The sequence below is a fragment of the Molothrus aeneus genome, chromosome 14 (genome assembly GCF_037042795.1).
Source record: "Molothrus aeneus isolate 106 chromosome 14, BPBGC_Maene_1.0, whole genome shotgun sequence".
Taxonomy (NCBI): Eukaryota; Metazoa; Chordata; class Aves; order Passeriformes; family Icteridae; genus Molothrus; species Molothrus aeneus.
In genome coordinates, this window is record NC_089659.1 from 6,815,450 (window position 1) to 6,840,234 (window position 24,785).

The 24,785-nt window shown below is 41.6% G+C and overlaps 1 protein-coding gene across 1 annotated transcript in view; it reads left to right on the forward strand.

The window, feature by feature from the left end:
- AFF2 (ALF transcription elongation factor 2) overlaps positions 1-24,785 on the forward strand; it is a 304,091-nt gene that overhangs the window by 130,025 nt on the left and 149,281 nt on the right. Inside the window, exon 4 of the mRNA XM_066559790.1 lies at positions 19,444-19,488. Coding sequence (XP_066415887.1) covers positions 19,444-19,488 — 45 coding nt within the window. The remainder of the gene's footprint in view (positions 1-19,443; positions 19,489-24,785) is intronic.

Genomic DNA, 24,785 nt, shown 5'->3' on the forward strand with positions numbered 1-24,785 from the left:
TATTTATTTTACTATGATTACTACAGTTGTTTATTCTAGGGAGCTGTATCCAGAAGCAGAATATCCAAACTGGATATCCAGCAGAATATCCAGCAGCTGTCTAAGACAAGTTTCTTAAAATTCTACTTAGTGGCTCAATAGATACTTACCAGGAGAGCCTCAGGACAGTGGGCTGGGCAAGTCCACCAGTGCAGCTGAGTCACAGCAGAGTTACAGCTCTGTGCCTCTGAGTGGGAACCTGGAGAGCAGTGAGATGGAGCTCAGGCAGTGCAGAGAGAGCAGGCATAAGGCTGGTACAGCTGCACACAAAATTAGTCTTTTCCAGCCTTGCTATGGTCTTGCCATGCATGCAGCCATGACAGACAGATTTATCCCAGAGATGAGACTTAATAGCCTGGGTCATAAAAAGAGTGGATTTTTAAAAAGATGTGTGTTTATGTATTGGCTTTCGATCTAGAACAATAAACGCTCTACACACACTGGGGCGGAGCATCCTCCTTCCAGCTCTTTAAACATTCCCAAACTAAACACACAGTTCAGTCCCATTCCTGTGCTCTGTCATCAGGAGAAAATTATCAGCTCCAGCAGCAAAGCCAAGTTTACAGCCAGGCTCATGAGGCTGATCCCAGTAGACCTTGCTCAGTGGACCTTCCTAGAAGGCAGCAGCTGAGGGGAGCACAGTGTCTGGACAGACTGGCTGAGGATCTCTGGCAAGGAAGGGAGAGACCAGCTATCTTTGCTTCATACACTCCTGCCTAAAATCTGGAGGTCCTGATAACCCCCAGTCATTAAAAATATTCAGAAACATTAGCAGGATGTTGGATCTAAATGAACAGTTTAATAAAATGCTGTGGGTTAGTTCTGAGGCTTCATGTCAAGGGAAATTAGTCTCCCTGTGTCCTCCCCCTTTGCCCTGCTGTGAGTGTGGTGACTGGGCTGGTCACTCTGGGCATTTGTGGCACTCTCCTTTGTGTCCAAAGCAAGAAGAGAAGTGATGCCAGCCCTGCCCATTGCTCTGACAAGAGCTGAGCATGCTGGAGCTGGAGCCAGGGCTGTGCTTGCCAACACTTAACTGCATAAGCAGAGACACTGGGAAGTGATGCAGGGTTGTGCTGGGACACTTCTGCTACAGCCATCTAGGTCTCCAAGAGTGTCCTCAATCTCCTATTAGCTTTTAGGCTCTTGCTGTAAAGCCAAAGCTCTCCCAAGGAAATGCTCTGTGGCTGGCTGTGTGCCTGCAACCAAGGTGCTGGTACAGGGAATCCTGGAATGGCTTCCCCCTGTCAGATGTGATGTGGTGTTTGTTTGATGTGGTGTTCCCAGAGACCCTGGGCCATTGTTCTGGCCTCTGCGGAGAGCTGAGGGTCAGACAGGGAGTGCAGTCTCCTGGACTGCTTGGGAAACATCTGGTGGGGCAGCCAGCTGGGGTCTCCTGAGAAGCCTGTGACACGTGGCACAGCCATTCAGGCATTGTGCAGCCCTTGGGGAAAGCTGCAGATTGCCCTGGATTGGTTCCTATTGCCTGCAAGTAGCAGGCACCAGCTTCTGCCACTTGCTCATTGTTTTGAGTGCTGTTAGGTGGGACACTGCTGGGGGGATGCAAGCCAATACTTTGTATGAAAATATTTAGAAAGAGATAAGAAGAACCTGCTTTTCATCTACTCTCATTCTTCCCTGCCAGCCTGTGCTTTCTTTCAGCTCAGGAGACTGAAATCTTCTGTTCTCTCGTAAAAAGAAGTCACTCTGTGAGCAGAGGAGCTAATGAAGCCTGCCTTGTAATGTCTCTCTCTCATGTGGATCCTCTGATATCTTACAAAGAGTGAGCTTTATTAGCTTTTCCTGAAATGGGACAGCAGTAGGGTCCTTCTTCTCTCCCCCACTGCCTTCTTTTCAAACTCCGAAGAGTTTCTGTATCTTTTGACCTTGATGCTGGACAGCAGGGGTGAGTTGAACACCCTTTTTGTATGAGAGCACAAACACATGCATTATTTCAGACTCCCATGACTACAATCCGTGGGTGTCTCTTCTGTCAGGAATCAGGCTAAAAATAAAACAAACAAATCCCCTGAAATTAAAAAGAAGCATCAGTGTTCAGATGACTTCATGGTATAAACTGAGGAATTGTCTAAAAAGGTGCAAAATAAGGCCTGCATATGGCTAAGCTGAAATCTGCTCACTCATAGCACAACAATAATTTATTAGAAGATGGGGATGTTGTTCCTGAAACTTACATATCTGTTAACACATAACAAGACAACTTTCTCTGTTTAGTCCATGTGTCAGCTTTCCCTTTTTTTATGGTTAGAATTAGTGAGGCAGGAAAGAATGGTTCATCCCTGCCACTAACAGGTGGAGGGAGTCAAGGGAAGCTGAATGGGTTAAAATCAGTGCTGGCTTCAAACATCAGATTTTCCTTGTCAGCTTGTCACAAACACAACCATATTTAAATTCAGCTGCTTGAGTAACACCCAAAAGCTATCACTGCACTAATGCAATTATGATAGTGCATCAATTGCTGTAAATCACAAAGCTATAGATAGGGTATAGTTGTCATGTTCTTTGTGATTAAAAGATGTAGAATCTCTAATCACTGCTACAAGAGAGTCTGTCATTGATAAAGGGAATCTGGAGCTGGAGAGCAGTATTGATCATGCCAAGGAATTTGCAAACTATTCCTCAGCTTTTGCACACTTTGAACAGCCTTTCAAGATGCACCACCAGCTTTGTACACACACCCTCACACCCACACCCACACCTCCTGGCTGGGTACTAAATGAGCAGGTTAACATCTGCCTTGCTCTGGCTCTCTAGCAAGAGGACATTCAGGAGATATGATTTTTTTAAAGCCATTTCCTGTCCAAAGGGCCATGCTTTCATATGTCACAATCAGAACTGGTGCCCTGTATTTTTCCACTTGGAGGGAGTAATGAGCATTCCCCAGCACAGCCTCACATCATACTGGTGCTGGGGGTCTGGGTCTCCCCAGCTGTGCTGGTGCCAGCCCCTGTGAGCTCTGTGTGCCTGGCAGGAATGACCTGAGGCCCCACAGTGTGGCCCCTGTGCAGCATAAGCCAGCCTTTTCTCTGTTGTGACTTTATCTCCTTGAACTTTTGTGCAAATGACACGGCCCCTCAACCTCAAACTGAGAATCAAGGCTTTACCTTGTGCCAGGATGTCAGTTCTTACCCTCCATGTTCCTCTTCTTTAAGAAAACAAAACCAAAAACACATACACAATAGCCCCTCAGAATAATTTAGGGCCAATATTCATAAATTATTTACATTCACACTGTAGAATTGTAGGAAAAAAAATGAATATTAAAGGATCAAGTATGATAAAAATGGAAGGAGGATAGTGCTGGATTGTCAGGATGCTTGGTTATTTTTTATGCATTTGGCTGTTTGTTTGCTTTTCTGTCAAGAATCTCTATGAATCACCATACAAAAAATTTATGTGATTTTTTTATTAATATGTAGCACGTAGTTAGAAAGCTTTTACATGCTTATAGCTTTCATCCAATTAGTACCTTGTATTGGTCTCTGTGCATATGGCTGTGTGTATATGCACAATATCTATATGTAAATGTTTTTAAAGTCATATTCTTTGTATAGAAATACTATACCCTCATGTTGCAATTTTTCTGGTTTTCACCACTCTCTTCTTTATGCTTGGGTGGTCATATTTTGAAATTTCCCCAGGACCAGTTTTTCATGCAGTCACGTTTCTCATCACATCTGAAGGATGTTGTGCCTCGCATGGTAATTAGGTCCTCTTTGTTTCATGTGCTGAACCGCTCTCTGTTACTTCCTGCAGCACGCTCACGACTGGAGGCTATTGCTGAAATGTTAGAGCAGTGGAGATTCTCTAGGAGTAAACAGCTTCATGTTAACTCGGGGTTTTTTTGTGTTTTTTTCACACTGATTTACATCCTGTTTAAACCTTGTGCAATTATATTTATCCTTCTTGCTTTCCTAGAGTAATGTCATTTATTGAAATAATTTATTATTGCATTGTGTGGCTAGTGGGCATATATGGAAATCATCTGAGTATTTACACAAACCTATGACTTTATATATAAAATCCCACAAGTATCTCTGTCCCTCCCTAAGGCTTGGAAGGGCTGATGGCTTTGCTGGGAGCACAAGCTGCTGTCAAGCATTGCAGAGTTTATGCTTTCATGGCTGAAAAGAAAGCTCTGATTGTTAGTTTTCCTGACCCTGCTGAGGGCAGGCTGAGGGTGGCTTGGGGCTGTGTTTGGGGGCCTGAGCAGGCTCTGGGCAGGGGTGGCATTTTGCAGGGGAGCAGGGACAGGGACATGGCTCAGCAGGGACTGGCAGCCCTCTGAGCTTGGCCAAGCCATCTCTGAGAACGGAGCTTCTGCCAGCACAGTTTTATTACCTCCCTTCTGGCTGTCATGTTACAACAGAGAATCAACTCCTAAGTTTTTCGCTTTTGTTATTTAAAAGAAAACTTTCCAAAGCTGCATGACCCCTTTTGCTGGTGTGGCCAGCTCCTGCATTTTAGGTTGGCAGGTTGCTCCAGTGGGAGGCAAAGGGCACTCGTGTGAGGCAGCTCAGGTTGTGCTGCTGCACCAGTGAGCCCCGATGGAGCTGGGGAAGGCAACAGAAACCAGGTCAGGTTTGTCCTGAGGCTGCTGGGGAACCCCTGCCTGGGGTCCCTGCAGAGAGACATCCAGGGCAGGAGCACTGGAAATGCCTACAGTGTCTCAAGAAATGAGAAGTGATCTAGTAACTGACCCTGAATTCCCTTTGAGTCAGTACAAAGCTCTGGAATGCCTTTTTGCAAAACCTGCCCCAGTGCTGTATCAGGAACCATCTCTCTGCCTGGCTGCTGGAGGCCAGGGAGTGTGGATGGGCGCAAGCCCTCCCAGCAGCTCCTGGTGGCAGGGCAGAGGTGGCAGCAGGAACGTTTTTCACCCTGTTTTATTGAATAGCACACAGAGCTGGTTCATGTTGGGTGCACTGCTGGCCCAAGTGGGGCACATATATAACCATGGGGGTGCAGATAGGCTTGGGAGAGATGTGAACAGTGATGATAGACAGTGAGTGCTTCTGCCAACACGGAATTCCTATGGGTTGATTGTCCTTTCCTTATTTTTCATCTCATAATTAATAAGGCTGCAGTAACTCTGATTATGATTACATATCCCTTTAAGTGGTATCTAGATTGAGGTTTACGTGGCATTTTTCCTTGTTTGTGTGTTCTGCAAGCATATTAAGAAAGTCTCTAAAATAATAATACAAAACATCAAGTGAAATCCTCTCTCCTGAAGGGCTGATGAGATCATGTGCATATGACTGTGTGTTATCTTGAGCTGACACATGGAATTAAGTCTTGGACTATCCTCACCTAGGAAGACATCATTCTGCCAGCTTCTTCTCTCTTCTGGCCATTTCAGATACAAAAGCTTTTTCTCTTCATCCAGTTAAAGCAGGGCTGTTCTCTGGAAAAGCCAGAGAAAAATCTGGCAATTTGATAATATCTGAGAGTTTCTTCCATTTCATTTTGTTGAGCTTACTGGTTGCACACAAGCAGAAGCATTTGTGACAAAACACCACCCACGCATTTAGCCCTGCAACAATGCTGTGATTTTAATAAACTGAGTTGTATGTGGAAGGGAAACTGGATTTTCTGTTATCCCACTGGCAAAATTGTTGGTGAGGAAAGCCTGAAATTGAGCCTTGTAGCTCTGCAACTTGTGGGACACAGTTTCTACATTGAAAGATCAAATTTAGCAGTGCTGATACTTTTTTCAATATCGTTTCATTTTATTGGGTTTTAAAAATTCTAGGAAATTGTGACACTCAGGAGCAGACATTTAGGCATTTTCCTAATTAGCTTTAATATTTGCTAAAGCAAATTCGGAATTGTTTCTTTATAGAGCTTCTGCCCTTATTTTGTTTCGTTTCCTTCATGAAAGTGGTTTAACAGGTTGAAATCAGTAGGAAACACCTCCATTTTGTTTTTCTTTTTTTTGAAAATCATCGAATAACTTCAAAATTTCATCTTTCTGTAAGGTTTTTAAAATATTGTTTTAAGTCCAAATCAAAGCAATTCCACTTCCTCCCTCCAATTCAAAATTATCATTAAGCAACAAATTGCTCATTGTCTGGCTTAACAGGAGTGATTGGCTCTCAATCTTACATTCAGATCTCCAAGTCACTGTCTGATGGGGAATTTATTCCCCATCTGTTTCCATTTCTACCCTGTGAGTTCAGCCTGGCACACGAGCCTGCTGCACAGTTGTGGGGTTTGTGATCCATGTTTAATTCACCTAACTTTCAGTCTTTAGCAGAGACTCCCCAATTAAGCCCAGTGCTGACCCTGGCCTCTGTCTGTAGTCAGTGCAGAAGTGGGTTCACCCAGAAGGTGACACTGCCCATGAAATATCTCAATTAAATGCCTGAAGAATAACTTCTCTAAGGTGAAGCTGCTATGTGCTTTAAGCAGTTCCACTGAAAGAAACCTCCTTGGCTTTCAGAGAATGCTGATAATGGGCTCATTGCCTTGTTAGGTCAGCCAGCAAACAGATGCTGGAGGTCCTTGGGGCTTAAGCACCAAGACAGCATTGTCCTTCTGGGGAGATGATGCATTTCAGGGGTGTGATGTGAGACATGAGACTGCAAAGTCATCCCCAAGCTGCCTTTATTCCCCTGAAATGCTCTGTGTGTCAGACCTGATTTCAGTCATAAAATGGAAATAATAGATAAAAAAGGTCAAACCATTTATTGAGGATTGACATTTACAGCAGTCAGGAATCTCCAGTTGTATACAGCTTTGTGTATGTATGTCACTCCTATATGACACCATCCTGCTGAGGAGCTCCAAGCCACTCTTTCTTGCTGTACCTAGGTGATGGCAAGTTATCTGTTGCTTCTTTTGTTTCTACAAATGTCAAAACATAGAAATGCAGCATTAATTAACTAACTAACTAACCCAAAGCTGCAGTACACATCTAGCAAAATGAAAATTCTCAAATTCTCTCTGTGGCTTCATAATTATTTTATCTTTTACTGTAATAAATTCTATCAGAATATTTTTGTGAAATAAAACTGTTTGAAATTAACTGGTTTGTTTGAAAGTTCAGTGTTAAAGCACCCGTGTCCTGATCCTGTTGCAAAGAGAGGGTTGTGCATTGGGTCATTGACAGAGTTTGTGGGTTGAGTGCAGTGCAGGAAACTGGGTAAGAGCCCAGATCTAGAGAGCAATTGCTGCTTTCAGGACTTGGACACCGAGTGCTGCAGGAGCATCACACTGTGTGTGAAATAACCCTAGCAGCAGCCCAGGGATCTGTAGGTGATCTTTGCCACTGAGATCTAAGGAGGAGGAAAGGAAAGGAGAAATACCCACTCAGTTACACACACAAATACCCACATGCAGAGTGGGAGACACCTCAGATAGGCTGGCAACAGCAAAGTAATTAAAGGTGCTGAAGCAGGAAATGCCAAGTCACCCTTCACAAGGGTACAGAAGGTTTGCTAATGTCACTGCTTATGTCCCAAAGGTACCTTGCAATTCTGGTATTTGTCTCCAATGCCCTCTGTGAGATTTGCATTGCCCTGGTCTGTTTTCTCATTGCCTTAATGGTGTGACTTTGAGAGCTGAGCCTTGAGATGGCTGTGCCTCAAGGAGACCCAGCACACCCCCAGTAAATGTGGCTTTCTTCCCACTGCTCATGCATTGCTGCAGAATTATTTCTCAGTGCTTTGAATTAACAGGTTCATATCCTGGCACCAAGGATTTAAGGGGCCTTGTGCAGATAAAGACAGTAGAATTTATAGAGCAAGTACAACAGTAGTCTAGAAAGCATTGATAGAATGACCTATCATTGCATAACAGGTATTAGAACTCATGTTCCCTTTTCTCCCTTCTTCCTCCCAAATAGGAAGCTTTTTAGCCTCTGGAAAAGATGACAGAATTAGAATAAAGAATTACTAGTCAATCCCAACGTCAAAAATTTGGAAAAAAAGTGTTTAGGCTTTATGAAACATGTCTTCTAAGTTAACTTAAATGCTTGTTTAGATAGCTTTTGAGATTAGTCTAAGAATAAAAAACCTGCTCTTTATGTGGAGCTTCCTGGCTAAAAACCTCTGGGCAGCTCCAGAATACCAGAACAAAGGATTTACAGGCCACTGACTACTTGAAATGGTGCTGTTATATTCAGATTCAAAATTTCAGATCCCTTTTGCCTTTATGACACCTTATGGTGAAGAGGAAAAGCTGTCTAGTGATCCTTCAGTTTCTGGAGGTACTCTTGATAGTGTGGTGCACATAGGTCAGGTTATTTAGCTTGAATTTGGACCTCTTACAGACCTCTGTCATGTCTTTTGTGCAGATTTGTTTTTCTGCTTATGCCATTGGTCTGAATAAATTGAGGGATGGAATCTGCCCTGGCTGCTGTAGGGGCTTTTCTTGGGGTGTCCCCACTCTCCTAACAAATCAGTATCTTTCCTAGTCCATTTCTGATGGGATTTGGCAGCAGGTCAGCATCCTTAGGTAAGGAAAGACTTCCTGAAGTGAGCAGCAGTCACAGAAAGTAAATTAATGGAAGCAGGCATCTGCTGATCTCTTTGACAATAAGGAATTTCACTGCCAGCATTTAAAAACCATTGGAAATGGTCTCCATTGGAAACCAGATTTCGACTTTCTGCCCTGGGCTGCCAGAAGTATTTCAGCATAAAATGCTAAAGTAAGTTGAACTTTCAATTATAATTTCAATGACTGTCTAGTGAAATGGATTAATGCTCTGGCACTGCACCTTTGAGGCTTTGGCTCGAATCTTGTAGGATAAAAATCTGTCTGCTTTGACAGTTGAAAAGGTCAGAAGTGAAATAATGTCAGGTGGTCTTAGTCCAATTCAATGTCTCGATTAAGAAGTAGATGTAAAAGTTGTTGATGTGGGATATCATATCAGATTGTTTTCAAAAATATAAATACTTTTATTTCCATTTTGTGATCGAAATTAGATGCAGACAGCTGCATTTGGGAGAGCTGGAGCTTAGTTCAACATTCAGGAACACTGCTTGCAAAGTGAGCAAAATGCAGGTTACAATATGCAGAACCTTAAGCACAAAAGCTTGATTTCAATCAACTTGAAATTAATTTCCTGATATTTCACTGTGTCAAGGATAGTTCACTTAAATATTTTTAAAGTTTAATTTGGGAATTTTTATTAGCTGAGAGTGTATAGAAAGACTATGTTTTTCTCACTGTTGAGGCAGGGCAAGAGGTCTCTTCAATTTACTTTTTTGAAGCTGCTGCAATCCAATTCCTAAGCTTATTAAATAAGATTGTGGTTAAGGAGCAAAATACAGATATTTGCAGCATGCATTTTTCTCTTATCTGAATACTTATATAATTTTGTATGATGATAATGTATAAATATAAATTGCTTCTCCAGACATCCCTGTGAAAAGGTCACCATGCAAAAATTTGTAGCAATAGTAACAGGAATTTCTGTTGGGAAAAAGGAGCAAATGTGGGCTTGGGGCTGTGTGTCTGTTATGGGGACAGTGGCTGACAGAGCTGCAGAGCACCTTTGCTGCCTTTGATCCATCCCAGCCCCACTTGTCCCCAGCCCTCCTCTCGTGTCAGGAGCCTTGGCACTGCTCCACCAGCACAGTCCCAGATTTGTTTTGCTGTTTCAATAAGAAACACACAGGACAGTGCAAATTGAAAATCAGCTGTCATGGCATGCTACATAAATTACACAGTTCTGCTTGGTAATCCATTACAGATGATTAAATAAATGAGTGGTTGTGTCCTGTTCAGCACTGGTAAATCTTTGTTTTATTTAATTCCTTGTTCTCTGTGTGTGTGGGGGGGGGTATCATGGGATTTTTTCCAGTTGGGTTTCCATCTTGAGGCAAAGAAACCACAGTGTCCACGTGACCATGATGCAGTGCAAGAGCTGGTGAGACTGTCCATATGTTGTAAAGATTAATTGGCATTCAGTTAGGCCCCATAAAGCAGGGTGTTAACCTCTGCTTTTCCTTCAGTTCATGGAGTGGACACAGACAAAAGTCTGTTTCTGACATGTGACATGTACTTTTTAGTAGGCTGATCCTCCCAGTTGCAAAACCTTCAGAGTTTCAGAGATTCAGGTACTGCTTAATGTGGGGCAGTTGTAACACAGTCTTGCTTTGCTCTGCTGAGATCTGCTAAGTGGGGCCCAGGGGACCATTGAAACCACAGAATTATCTTTTATTTGTTCTATAGATTTTTCTGAGCAAAAAAAAAAAAAAAAGTAATGCATCACCATCTTCACCCTTCCAAGACGTGTGGTTTAATTGTAGTGTGGACTCAGAGGGCTGTCTGTGTTGCCCGTGGTGGGTGCCAGGGGTGGCAGAGGCCAAGTGGCCCCACTGCAAACCATTATTTATAAAGGAACAAAGTGGTAATTTTGCAACTATCACAGCTCAAATATGGGGCCGTTTCACTGGTAATAAAACTATTACTCTGTAACTGTTTACTTATCAGGAGACCATTATGTGATTGATGACCTGAAAATGGAGGTTATCTTTCAATTCATTTGAAATGCAAACTGACTAGAAAATCTATCGTTATTGCATCGTATTTTTAAGCAAAATCAGGCACCTACATTGACTTCCTATTTACATTTCTTTGAGAAGAAAAATCACATAAAAGCTATCAAGAAACACATTTCACAGCAGGCAAATTAATTGGTTTTACTGTATTTGAATGGAGGGTTTGTCAAATAAAACATGCCATGACAGTTAATAGTGTCATTTAGAGGCAGAAAATTATTGGCTTATTTGTTATTGGATAAAAGGAAGGCAAACACTTTGTATTAGGAAGTTTTAATGTGTTTAAAATCCTCATTAGGGATTTATGGACATTCTTGCTTAGCATAGCGCCTCATTAATTTGAGGCTAAACAGTTACTTCTGTGTTTCAATTGCAATTTTTTTTTCCCTTTTCTTTAATTAGATCTCGCATTAGAGTTTGGTCTCTACACGACTGGAGATGTAGAATTAATTAATGTGATTTATAAATCTAATGGAAGTGAGTTATTCTTAGATATCTTTTCATTTTAGTGAGCAGTTTAACTGCACACAGCATAAGTGCACACAGATCTAAGAGATTTGGGGAGCTCAGGAAAAGTATGCAACTTCTGCATTGAATACATTTAGCAGTGTCCCTTGGCATTAATAGATCAAAGCATTTTAATTAGAAATGTAACTAAAAGAGAGGCCATAAAGATCCCATTCAAAAACAGATTTTCCTTGTTCTAAGTTCTGTACTGTCCAAAAAGTGTTATTTAACTCCCCTTTTGTAGATAACCATGACATTCAGTGGCAGTTGGGATAATTGTGTGCCTTACTATTTAATGAGCATAAGATCTGGCTCTTAATGTAGTCTGAGTTTGGATGCAATCACAATAAAAACATATTCAATAATTGTACCACTTTGTATTAATAAAAGGAAAATAGCTTTTATTTCCTATAAGAATTTAATTTATTTGATTGAAGTTTGTGTCAAAAATGTATCTGTATAGATTAGTTATGCTAACAGATTGTTATTTAAACCCTAAGATATTAAAAAATACATTGGTTTCCCTCAGAGCAGGTCCAGCCCTGCTTTGCCCTTTGAATAGTGGCCCTCTATTTTGAAGACAGTCTGAGGTCATGGCTTGCAAGTTGTGACTGTGGTGGAAGGATGTATGAAAACAACTAATTTGCAAACAAGCTCTGAGCAATTAGTTTGGGTCCCAGCATGGGCCTCACAGCTGTGTGAGCTGCTGTGCAAATTATACCCAGGAGTGCATTTTTCTGTGAGGACATTCATACCTGTTTTAAAAAGCAGAAGTGAAACAGGTAACCAACACAACCACCCACTGCATCCTTTTAGCTACAGTAGGGGTACTGTCAGATGTAAACACACATTTAAGAAGGTTCCTCTTTAGAACCTCCAAAGAAATATTACAGTCTGAATTCCCAGGGTCAAATAATGCTTGAGGTTACACTGATGGAGCCTCACTGGCATCAGGAAATCTTTAGTCCCATTGCCAAGGCCACAGTCTGACCTGGTGACTTTGGTACTATTTTAGCAGGAATTTACACAGCTCCTGCCTGATGTTGCTCTTGTGCTGGCACACACTGGGAACAGATACCACATTCCACTAATGTGCAATAGATCTAAAGGAGATCCAATTCCAACTTATATTAAATTTAGACAGCTGTGTCTGTACAGTAAAGGATTTTGCATGATTTCCAAGAGGTTCTCAAGGGGTTACGCTGAGAATAAATATGGTGTCTAATTTACATCCCCCTAACTGAGGGCAAGTGGACTTGTAAGCCAAGCTCCCTTCATGCCTTTTATACTGCTTCATTGTCTTAGGAGAAGTTACATTTCATTCATACTGCCAAAAGAAGACAAGAACCAGACACTTGATCATTATTTCTGCCACACCACATATCTCACTGCAGCAGAGGGTTGCACAGTCTGTTAGTCAGGCTTTGATGTTTCAAGTGGACAAGTGCACGGTGGCATTTTAGGTCAGGGCACCTTTTGTCGTCACTTTAGTGGAAATGTATAAGGTAATGTTTTCCAGAATAAGGTGAAAATGCCAAAGCACATAAGAAAATGTGTGTATTTTATGTAAGTAAATAGGTACTTGAAGTTAAAAGAGAAGGGGGAACTGAAAGAGAGGAAGGAAGAAGAAATTTGGCATTCCAAATTTCCTTGCTCTTTGCCAATATTAAATGGTCGTAACAGCCTTTCTACAAGCCAGTGTTTTGATCATAAATTAAGTACTGCAAAAGTCAGTTTTGTTGGGGCCTGGCTTAATACTGAGTATCTTTATCAGATACTCTGGTATTATCACTATAGTGATTTTCTAAAATACTACATTCAGGATATTCCATAAGTAAAATGTGCAGCTTTACCTACATTAAGAAACTCCCTGGACACCTTGAAGTAAGTGATCACTTTATCAGTCTTCCCTCTCTAATAGAATTTGGCAGTTTACTGCATGAAAACAATGGTGAACCATTGAGTTTAAATTGAATATCAGCATATTGTACTTTCACGGAGACTGTTTCATGCTGATCAACACTGAAATGGTGTTGTTAAAAGAAAGCACCAAAGAAATTAAAAAGGAAAAAATGAACTAAATTCAACACATACTGAGAAGAACAAGAAAAGTATAATTGTCACATCCAGGTCAGTCTGGTTTTAAAGCTGCTGTAGCAGAACTAAATGCCAGTGAAAAAACATTGGGCTTGCTCAGTGGAAAAAACATATAGTTGGGCTTGCTCAGACTGGTAGAAAAGGTCATTGTAAGCTGAGTTCTTTGTAGGGAGATGAAACTGAATCCCTTTCAGTGTGGGGTTTGTCACCGCTCTGGTGTGACTGCACAGGTCTGTCTGGCTCTTGGAGAGGAGCATACAAGAGTCACTGGGTTTTGAATGAAGCTAAAGGTACCCATTGTGGGCAGCTTTGGCTTCTGAGCTAGAGACCTTTTGGGAAGGTCACTAAAATTGGTGTGAGTCTGATTCAGTTATGTTTTGGACCACTCCAGTAAGTTGTTTTTCCTAGATAAGGTACTATGGGGAAAAGGCATAAACTTCTCTGGCCACCTCTGGACAAGCAGCTCTGACTGCAGGCCAGGCTGCCTTAGCTCAACAAATGAATTAACTCATTCCTTAAAACTCTTTTGTGTTTTCAGGTTCTCCAGTAAATGCATATTTTACACAGTTTCTGCAGTATTTGTATTAAAGGAGAACAGAGGAGCAGCATTCTGTATTTTGTTTTAGGCAATAGATTTTCTTTCTCTCCTAATTTTTTATATATGAGAAAAGTATCTATTTCCACAGACATTTTAATAAGCCCCAGGAGATATTTCTGGGGTTAAAATAATGGGAAATGTAGTCTTCTCATGGTATTTTGGTTCCAGGATGGTGGAGGCACTAAAAGAAAACAGTGGATATGCATTATTTAGGACCCACAAATGGCTCCCTTGAAAATGAATAAGCCTGTGGAAAACACATGTATGTATTTGAATACCAAGGGAGCAATTTTGGGCTTGTTTTTTTTTTTCCTTTTAATACCACCATGTTTGACTTCATTCAGTTTCCTCTAAAATGCAAACATACAGCCCTAAAGTATACTGGTGATATCTCCACAAATATCAAATACACCAGAAAAACCCTACTGTCAGCTTGCAATATTCATTCCTTGCTCTTTTGCTGCTTCCATTCTTACACACTTGCACTGAGGTTAGTAAGGAAGAGCCAAGAGCCTCCCAGCTGGTGAGATTAGCTGGCATCTATTTCAGGTGTCTTTAACATGAGTGACACTTTTTGGACTTGGTATTGAGAAAGGAAGCAGGATCATGAGCTGTGAAACATTCCAAGGGAGTTTGGGCAGTGCTGTGAACTTTACTTGAAGTAAAAATGGAACAATCTTTCAGGAGGAGAAATGTGTAGTCAGATGGCAGCTGAGGGGAATGTTGAGAGCATTAAAGTGGAGAAATGAAGCCTGAGTGTGCAAGAAAATACTGGTGGCAGTCAGAGAAAAGGTGGTGCTGGAAAGACATGGGTGTGTATGACAAGTGCAGCTGAAGTATTGCATGTTCTCAGATTTGTAATGTGCATATTGCAAGAATTGAACCATAGGTTCATACAGGCTGGGAGGATGTTCAAACGCCATCCAGTCCAGGGTGTTGTATCTGGAAATTCTGCTAGTCTTAGTACTGCCCCATCTATCTCCCACTTGTATCAATCAGAAAAAAATCAGAAAAACAAAGCACTCTCTGTTAATGGGAAGCCTGGCAGGAGCTGAAGGCACTCAGAGGACAAGGCCTCTGCTGACTGTCCTCCTTTGGCTGTTTCTGGTTTTCTAAGTGTTTTCCTGATATCACTGTGTGGTGCACACTGGAAATGATCAATCAAGGCTCACGCACAGGATCTTTTCATGCTGGCGAGTGAAAAATCAATTTGTGTTTGAAGGAGTAAACAGTAGCACGAGCTTCATTTCCCCAGAGTCAAAATGGATTCCTTGATAAAGGAGATGACAAGGAAAGCTGAGCTCTTGATGTATAAGCACACAGGTACTCATGTGCAAGAAATGAGTGGACTCCTACATTCATTTTCCATGATACGCTTACCTTTTCAATAAAACAAAGATAGGAAGAAGAGATTACTTGTTGAATGCCAATTGTGTGTCAATAAAACCAGGGAGATTGTTCATGAACAGTTTATACAGATGAAAATGTAGTCGGTCACTTCTGGCAAAGACATTATTCATGGTGTATTTCTGCTTTATGGCACTGCATTTGAATTTTCAGAACTATTTTCACAAGTCTGTTGGAAGATTGTGTTGCTAACATTTCTGAGAAATATCTGCTGTTGGATGTAAATTACAGGGAGAAGAGTCTTTGTATGATATTTCTGTGCCACGAAAACAAAATCTGATCTCATGCAGGTTATAAATTGTCCAGGAGGTAAGACTAGTCAAGGAACTGTAGAATGAATAAATGGAAGGTTAGACCAACGGGACTCATCAGATATTGTAACCATTCACCCAATGTCATTTGATCTGTTTAACATAAAAGGCTACTGTTCCCTCACTCTTAGATTTCTGCCCTCCTTCCCTCCCTTTAAAGTTCAGCGCTGAGCCACCCAAGCCATACATTAAACCCGTTGGTTCCACATCATTTAAGCTCTTTCCTCTCTCCTGTGAGACCAAAAAGTGAAGAAAACTGTTGAATAGTGGCTTGTATTAGGTGGAATATTTGACCATCTGACCTTTCCTTTTTTCCTTTTTTTTCTTTTTTCTTTTTTTTTTTTTTAGCAAGCAATATTTAAAAGTAAACATGAAGCATTTTGATGCAAAAGAGGTGTGCCAGATTAAAAGGAGATTGGAAGATGAGTTCAGTGTAGCATGTAGCTGTTGTGAAATCTCCTTGCTTTGATTGAAGTTTTATTACCTCAGGACGTCTGTCTGCAGCTTATGTGCTGTTCTTCAGTCTGGGGTTTGTGAATGCACTGCTGGCTGAGAGAAGAGCTCATGATGTGAATTGCAACCACTCAGTCTTGCAGAAGCCAAATTTCTGGAATCTGTCCTTTCAGCTGAGCTAGGCCATGCTGCTCATAAAGGAAGAAAAGCACCAAGAGCATGCACAAGTGCAAACTGTGCCCTCCTTTTTAGACTCTGATTAGTGATAAAAGCTGAAGAAGAGAGAGGAGGGATGGAGAATCACATAATGGGTCCTAAAATGCTTAATTTTTATTAATTAGGAAAGTAGTAGTATGGGATGAATGTCCAATCTTGACTAAACTACAAGAGGATTGTGGCAGTTTATTAATGGCAGTTCTAATAACAATTTGTTGTAGCACTAGCACTTGGGGAAGTGATGAATATTGTATCTGCTCTGTTTCATTCTGTCCCAGTGAATCCGTGCTTGGATGCCATGGTGTGCCATGTGGGCCTGCTCACACTTGTTAGCTGAACATGAGTGTTTATGGACAATTAAACTTGCTATTTTTAATTCACACTTTGAAAGGTCGAGAGGTTGTTTTTTCTTTTTTTTTCAAGACACTCTAAATTTCTAATAGATCTATGCCTTTCAAGTCTCTTAGAATGTGCAACTGCAGCATGAATTTAGAAAAATGGTCTCATTTCTTTAGAAATCCATTAATAGTAATGTACTGAAAGACTCTTACATTGATCTTCTCTCTGATAGCCATGTTGTAATAATTATTCTTTTAATGTTTGCATCAATCTAAATGTTTTCCTCTTTGTGCTCTCTTCTACTTGGATCTCCCTATATGACAATCACAGCACTTTGACATCTTGCATTACTTTAATACCAATGATTCAAAACAAAGCAATGCTAAAGGGAACAAAAGTTCTGTCAAGCTATTAAAATCTTCTTTGCCATTAACACAATTAAATTGATGCATGAGCATTTAAAGTTATTAGCAAGTGCTGCCAGCAGAAGCTGGTTACAATTGCATAATATATAGTGGGCTTTATTAAAGTAAAATTGTATGTTTACTGTTATTATCATCATTAGTTCTGAAGTAATATAAACTTAAACAGGGCTGTGAGTGGGGAGAGGACTGTGAGACAACCAAGAACATGCTCTGTCCTGTATTAATAGTGAGGGACACAGTCATCACTTTTCTAAACAAAGAAATACATGTGGTACCTTGGCTAACCATTATGGCTGGCATGTGTAATGGTAGGAAGGGTGTTAAATAAAGAGAGCTTCTGTACCTCTCCTGCTCTCACTCTTCCCAGTCTGACTCACTCAGCTGGATTTTGGGCTGCTCCTGTTTCTGTGGTGAGAAATTCTGTGGTTGATGTGTTCACTGTGAGCTTTTTGGAGGACTGTTTGTTTTGTTTTCTCATAGTCCAACATATTAGTTTTTCAACAAAAAAAGAGGCGTGTATTGGAGACATGTGTTCTGTCCCACTGCACAGTGCAGCAATACCCCTGCTTGCTAACCTTTTGATTAACCATATTCCTCACTGAATGGGGAGCTGGTGTGAGGAATGGAAAACACAGAGGAGCCGAGAACTTAAAAGTATTGAGAGAGGAAAAAAATAATTTAAGTGAAAAGTAGGGAGTTGAAGGAAGTCCCATCAAGTCCAAGTCCTGTTGTGTAAGGGTGGACTGCATGCCTGTTGCAGTTCATGCTGCCCACACATGGGCAGTTCTCAGTCAGGCTTGTTAGGTAATTTGAGCTGAGTAGAAACTGGGGACAAAAGGTAAGGCTCTTTTTTTTGGTTGTTTGACAGTTTTAAGGTGATATTGTGGAATATTATAATCTATAATAGATAAAAATCACTAATATCCCTGTGGTTTAGTCATATTCACTTGAGTAATCCTTTACCAAGATACTGATGAACTGTTGGGAATTCAGAGAACAGTGATGAAATAAGCCAAAGGGGAGGAAAATCTGGTTTATCAGGAAAGAAGGTAAAAGTTGAACATAGAGCATTCGAAAAAAAGTTCACGTCTGTGTATGGTGTAAATGTGAAGGGAAGTAATGGATTACTTCTAGTAGTGGGAAGAGCTCTACAGAAAAGCTGAGCTGACACTGAAAACAAGATTTTAACCATTATAAAGAAAGTACCAAGTAGTTTACAGCACTCCATATTTTATTAAGGGAAGGAATGGGAGACCCATTTCCCTACAGTTTTTGGGTCAGACTAGCCATAGTACTAGAAGATATGGGGAAAATCTGCTGCATTAGCAGAGCATGAGCTTGGTGATCTAAGAGGTCTCTGTGGTCTTTGACTTCTGTAGCTGTGTGGATTTACCCATGAAGCTTAGTGCTGGCTGAAATGCAGGCAGAAAGCCATGGCCAGTGCTCTGGTCAAGCTCTAGCGCAGATTAGGATGACAGGGATTAAGTTTAGTCATGACTGTCTTTCACCAAACCAGTTACTAAGGGCAATAAGGTAGAAGAACCAGACAGAAAATCTGACTGGATATTTATGGCACAAAGGACTTACCTGTGCTTTGGGCCCTTCCTGAATATTGTCTCTTCCTCTGCTGCTTTACCCTATGATAAGAGCCCACCACAGCTCTCTGCAAGTGCCACAGAGTGGCTGCACACACAGGTCACACCTGCCTGTTGTTTCTGTAATTGTTCACAGTATTTAAATGTTTTGTACTCTTTCATATCCTTAGAATGCGGGATTGTGGCAAATGCTGTTAAGTGCCATTTAACAAGTATTTTCAATTGGAATATATTAGCAGCATCCCTCTGTGTGTGTGTGGGTGTGGTTGGGTGCAGAGATGAATTGAATCTTTTTAAGGGGGGAAGGAGCAGCTGTCAGGCCTCTCGAGGTGGATACCTGTGTGCTGTGCAGGCTGCAGAGGACACTGAACCTGCAACAGGCTGATGGAGTGAGGGACAACAAAATCAGCAACCACCCTCACAGTCCAACCAGTATTTTACTACAGTATATATTTAAGTTTTAAGAGCTGTCTGGGCTGTTAGCCTATTAAGCTGTAGGATAAGATAGTTGATGATAACAGCTTTCTCCTGTTATCACCTCTGTCCTTCTCTGCAGCATGTGGCAAGTTAAACCAAACCTTGCCCTCTCTCTGAAGGCTGCCGATAGGAGTAACAGTGGGATCTTCTTCAATTACAGAAGTTTCAGGCAATTCCACTGCCAGTTCTCAACTGTGAGGAAATCAGAGTACTTTATTGCTTCAAAAGTGTTGTTAGGAACACAAAGCAGTGTGGAAGAAAAAAACAACTTTTGACAAAATGGGTCCTGCTGATGATTTATGTTGATCTGAACTGGAAAATTTTGGTAGGCAGCAAGCATGGATACAGCAGTCTTCAAACAGAGGCAGTTGCTTGTTAGCTGTTCACCTGTGTGGTTGAACTTTGCATCCAGCACCTGACTAAACATTTCTTTTTTTTCTTTAAACCTAGGTTGCCCTTCCCAATGACTCCAGCTGTGTGGAAGAAATACTGCGGGTAAGTAATACCCTTTGCTTTTTTATCTCCTGTATAATTGTAGTGCTGTTATTTTCATCTTCCAAGGAGAGGGTTTATAGGGCTGTCTTTAACACTGTAGTCAAATAATAACATATCAGTGGGTCTGTATTAAGAGACACAGACAGGGGGTAAGCCCAGGGTACTCCTTAGTGAGATCAGTTCACCTAAGACTCTGCATCTGCCAGGTTGTTTCAGTCAGGACTTACACATGTTCCTGTTCTTTTCAAGCTCTCAGTCCCTGAGTCTATCCAGGACACATTTCTCTCCTACCCTGAGGTGCAGTTGCTTTAATTCTTCTACTCACAAGCTGACCTACAGCCTTCCTCCTTCCTCTAGACTACAATTGCTCATCATTCATGGTTTTGTTAAAGACTTACAGACATGTTTTTTTCTGTGATCTTTGGTCAGTGGTTGAATACAGAAAATTGCTACTCCAAACTAAGAATGGCTTAATTGCAACAAGATCATGTAATAAGAAAAAGGGAGTGTGCACAAGTTGTATGCCTTTCTCTCAGTGTAAGATGGGCTTTTCCTCAGACACCCCAACTTTGGGGTTCCCTGTTGGCAGTGAGATTTGCCTGGGGGCAGGTTTGCAACCCACCAGTCCCTCTCTCAGATTTAGGTTTTTCTCCCCATGGGTTGAGTTTCCCATCTGTCAGAGCTACCTGCCTGGGATTGCCAGCCAACCAGCTGATGTGTGGTGTAGAAGGGATTAAAATTTCAGTGGGAATTTGTGCCAGCCATGTCCTTGTTACTGGAGGTAGTGCTGCAGACCTACCCAGACCTGAAATCATGTGTAACAGTCATGCCAGCTTGTTTGCAAAGACTTACTCTGCTTATAAAATAAAATAAGTTTCTCACTATTCATTGCAATTCAGAGTTAAATAGCTTGGAAAACTTGCTCCTGGTTTCTGTACACACATTATCTTGGGCTGCTCTAGATGTCCTTATGGGGTGGCAGTGTTGCTGCAGAAGTGTGTTGAGGCAGCAGGCAGATGTGCTTGTGCAGACCTGCCATTAGGGAGAAGATCCTCCATGAGCACCCAGGAGCAATGAATGCAAGGAAATAAATAATATTTACTTTCAACCTTCAAAGTGAGCAGAGATTTATTACCTATAGAACACTAAGGGAGCAAAAACAAAGGAAATGTTGAAAGGCTCTGCGAAGTTCTTGGTAGATTTAAAATGTCTTCTTCCATTTATATATTTAAATTAAGTTCATTACTATATTTGGAATGAATGACTTGTTGCCTGGTGAAAGCAGTTGTTTTCAGTAAAAAGCATCAAAAGAAAATGTGATGGGGTGAATTTCAGGGATCAGTCATCCAGGTGACACTTTCAATGTGGGAACAGCGCATTTAATCACAGGAAGCATAAATGTCTTTTTTCTAATCAAGATGGTGACCCTATTTCCTATGCCATGACTGTCATTTGAGTCAACAAACAAGCACAATGTCCTGGGCTTCCTTCTGAAACCTGTTGAGATTGGAGCAGGATTTTCTGTTGCCTTTAGAGAATGGGGATGACCAGCAGAGTCCCCACTCCTGCCGCCAGTGGGCCATTGAACTTGGGGGCACTTTTGGGATGGACAGAGCAGGATTCCATGTCTCTGGGGATCTCTCTCACAAGGACATGTAATGGGCCTGTGAAAAAGGGATACAAACCAGCAAATCTTTCTGGACTATGGCTGCAGTTGGCCAGAGGCATCCCTCATGCCCATCCTGGAGTAAACCTGTCAGGCATGGCCAGAAGGCACCTGGAGCACATGACACCTGTGCTGGGGTGCAGATACAGCCTTGGCACATGGACCTCAGCCATGGTTGCCCCAGGGTGCTCCCCTCCATGGGCAGGAGGGAGATTTGGTGCTGCTTCCCAGGGGCTCTGTGCCCTCGGCGTTGGGCTGTTCTGGGCACCCACAGGCTGCCTTCAGCCTTTTGTAACCTGCCTGCACTGGGCTGCACAGCCCTGCCTGTGTGAGCACAGCAACCCTGAGCTGCTTTGGGACTGCTCAGCAAAGACCCAGCAGACCCCAGCCCCAGGATGCCCTGGATGCCCTCAGGGCAACAGCTCAGGATTCCAGCCACATGAGGTACTGAAGCACACCTGGCACTAGAAGTACCTGGGTTTTGTCAGTGCTTTACTTTGTTCTTCTCAAATTTATGCTGCAAAACAAGCTAGCAGGAAATGTGTTTTGGCTGCATGCAGGGTATCATATTCTACTTGACAGGCAATGGAGAGAAAATAAGTAAGAGAATGTGATGCCCAGCAGTGGTCAAAATCCAGTCTTTGGGCTCCCCATGGAAACCATGTCAGAAGATTCAGGCTGGCTGCTCCAGATGAAAGAATGACCCTTGGTTTCAGCAGAAATTTGCACTTTAAGAACCTAGATTAAGTTTCCAGCCCTGACAGGTACTTCTTGGCCTTTCAGGGCCATTTACATAGGCTCTGATGAACTTTTGGGAGTGTTGGTCTCAGCTCCCTCATGGGAGCTTCTCTCAGTGAAAACACCATGTTATTCACATTTCTGTCCTGTCAGGGATGTTACAAGGTAAACACAAAGGATTCCAAGACAGTCAAGCCCCAAAAGTGGTCAACTGGGCTGTAATTGTGTATTTTGACCAACCAAACCATTAGCAAGCCCTGCCAGTTTCTGCTCTGGGCTGTGTCTGCTGTCTGCTCCCCAAAGAGCTGGGGAAGGATGCTCTGCCTGGCACTCACCCTTGGAGCAATGCATACCTTTAATTTTGCTTTTTTTTTTCCTGATTTTGATTTTTTTGTGTGTTTTTAAGTTGAGGAATTAATTCAGTTCCATCCCTCAGAAAGACAGTAACTCTCAAGAGTTTCTTGCTAGACTTTACAAGGAAGAGGTACTCCTGCAAAGATCTGTGACCTCTGATTTTACATAGCTCTTTTTTCAAGCTGAACTTGATTAATGGTTTCTGTAATTGTAGAGGTTTGTAATTCTTAATCTGTCTTCTGCTTTTTTTTTTTCTGTCTTGGAGAAAAAGGTTTAATTGAATTTATATTCTAAAATTTGCAACCAAGTGAGGGGAAAGGTCTTGACTTCATTCAGACCCCTGAGTCTTCAGAGACAAAATTTCACAGTCCTTTAGATTTCCTGAAACACTTAGCTACTTATGTCATCTTGTGTAAATGGTTTAAGGACTGTTCCCAGTACTACAGCCAAAGGTTAATGGCAGACCAGTCTCCTGCTGATTTTACTTTTCTAACCAGGATGGCTGAGAAGGTCATGAAAAATAATAATAAAACATAATAATAGTAATCATCATCATCATCTCTTATGCAACTAAGGCCAAATAGTAATGATAGCACAGATTGCATTTAATACAAGCTGCTAATACCAAACTGAAAGATAAAGGCAAATACCTGGTGGTCTACACATTTTTCTGTTCCAAAATGTGTTTGGGTCATTTTTCCAGCCAATGCAGTGGTTTTGAAAGTGTGGATAATATGGAAGACAGGCAATTAAAAGTATGTCTGTGTAATTCACATTTTGTTAATATAGATTTAAATTAAGTTGTCACTTGCTATGTGCATCCATTGAAAAATGAGTTCATTGAAATGTTTTGATCCAAAGTGCAGATGGGGCGGGAGAGCTGACATTTACAACCAGTCTCCAAAGCTGTTACTTGTGCCACTTGTACCAGTGCTTTCCATCAGTGCCTTGCTGTCACTGCCTGTGATGTGAGCCATGTGCTGGCCCAGGGAAAGGAGGGGTGTAGGTGACACTGAGGGTGAAAAGCAGTGATCCTTTTCCTGTCTGTGGTCTGTGGAGAGCACAGAAGGGGGAGCACAGGGCTTCCTTAGCCCTGATGTGCCCTGGCTAAAGAGTTGATAACCACACAACACTGCATGGGAGAGAAAGGAAATTATTTTTAACTACATGTTCTGGAGGACTCAGAGTGTAAATTGGAAGTTTGGGCTGGGTATTCAGGCAATCAATTGGACATAACCCAGCACTGCAGCTCTCGTGGCTGTAGCGTAACCACCCGGGCAGGCTCTGCTGTCTGGAAATCTGTCCCTGCTTGGAGGAACAAAAGAATTCTTGTACGTGCATATTCACAGTAGGAAGGCATCAAGTAACTAGATGGACTTCTGATGGTATGTGGACAACTGTGATACTAATTAGAAGCTTTCCAGTCTGGAAGCAAAACAGATCCCAAATACAGTTCAGATTGTAATAAGTGTAAAAATGACTGGAGTTAAATGAGCAAAGTCTGTAATTTGTATGGTCGTCTTCTGATGACTAGCTCCTGTCTAATGACATGGGAGAATATGTAAATTGATCAGCAGGTGAAAATGCCCTTGACTCTGCAAATTATGTGTAAGATTACCTTCCTCATGCCAATTGAAAGCTCTAACAGATTTAATATATCTCACCCTCAGCTGAAGTGAGCTGTTCACATAGCAAAATTAGACTGTAACAGATACAGCCCATTATTTGCCCCTCAGTAATTGTTTTCTCTTCTAAAATACAAACAACATTGAAGAATGATGCTAAACCTAATTATAATAATTGTAATTTGAAAAATACAGGTATGTTGTCCAGTGTGGTTACAAATGCACTTAGTAGCTGACGGGTAGTTTAAATATTTTCATGTGGAGTCTGGGGGCTTGCTGGGGAGGACATGATGTGAATTTAAAATGATTATCCAGACGTCACTGGACAAGTGAATAACGAGCTGACTGGCCTAGTAAATCATGTGAACCTGTCAAATGTGGGAACACGTTGGGGAGGAGATGATGTCAAGTAACAGTAACTTAGCAACCTGGCATTTAGCTGTCCAGAGAATGAGTAAGAGTAGCCACTTTTAAATAGCTGAGTAAATAAATGAATCCCTATACGTCTTAGGTGTGCTATAAAAATAGCCCAGCACCGTATGTTTTGTGTCAAGCTGCTTCTTTCTCCTGGATAAGGTGATTTATTATTTCTATTGAAATGAAAAAATGGATTGAAAAGTTAACCCAAGTGTAAATGTGGATCTGTGGCCTTTGTCCCTGCTCTGGCATGCAGCCTTTGAAAGCATGCATGGAACGGGTAATAGCCTGCTTTGAGAGTTGTTTTTTTTCCTTCAGACTTTGCTTATGTACACAAAGATTTGGATGGATAAAAACAATTAATTTCTTAGCAATTTCTAAGCCATTGCATTTTCAAGCTTTTTATCAGCAGTTTCTCAATGGAGGCAGAACCAGTTTCTGCTCTCACATCAATATAAATCAAGGGGTAATTCCACTGACCTCTGATCTCATTTGAG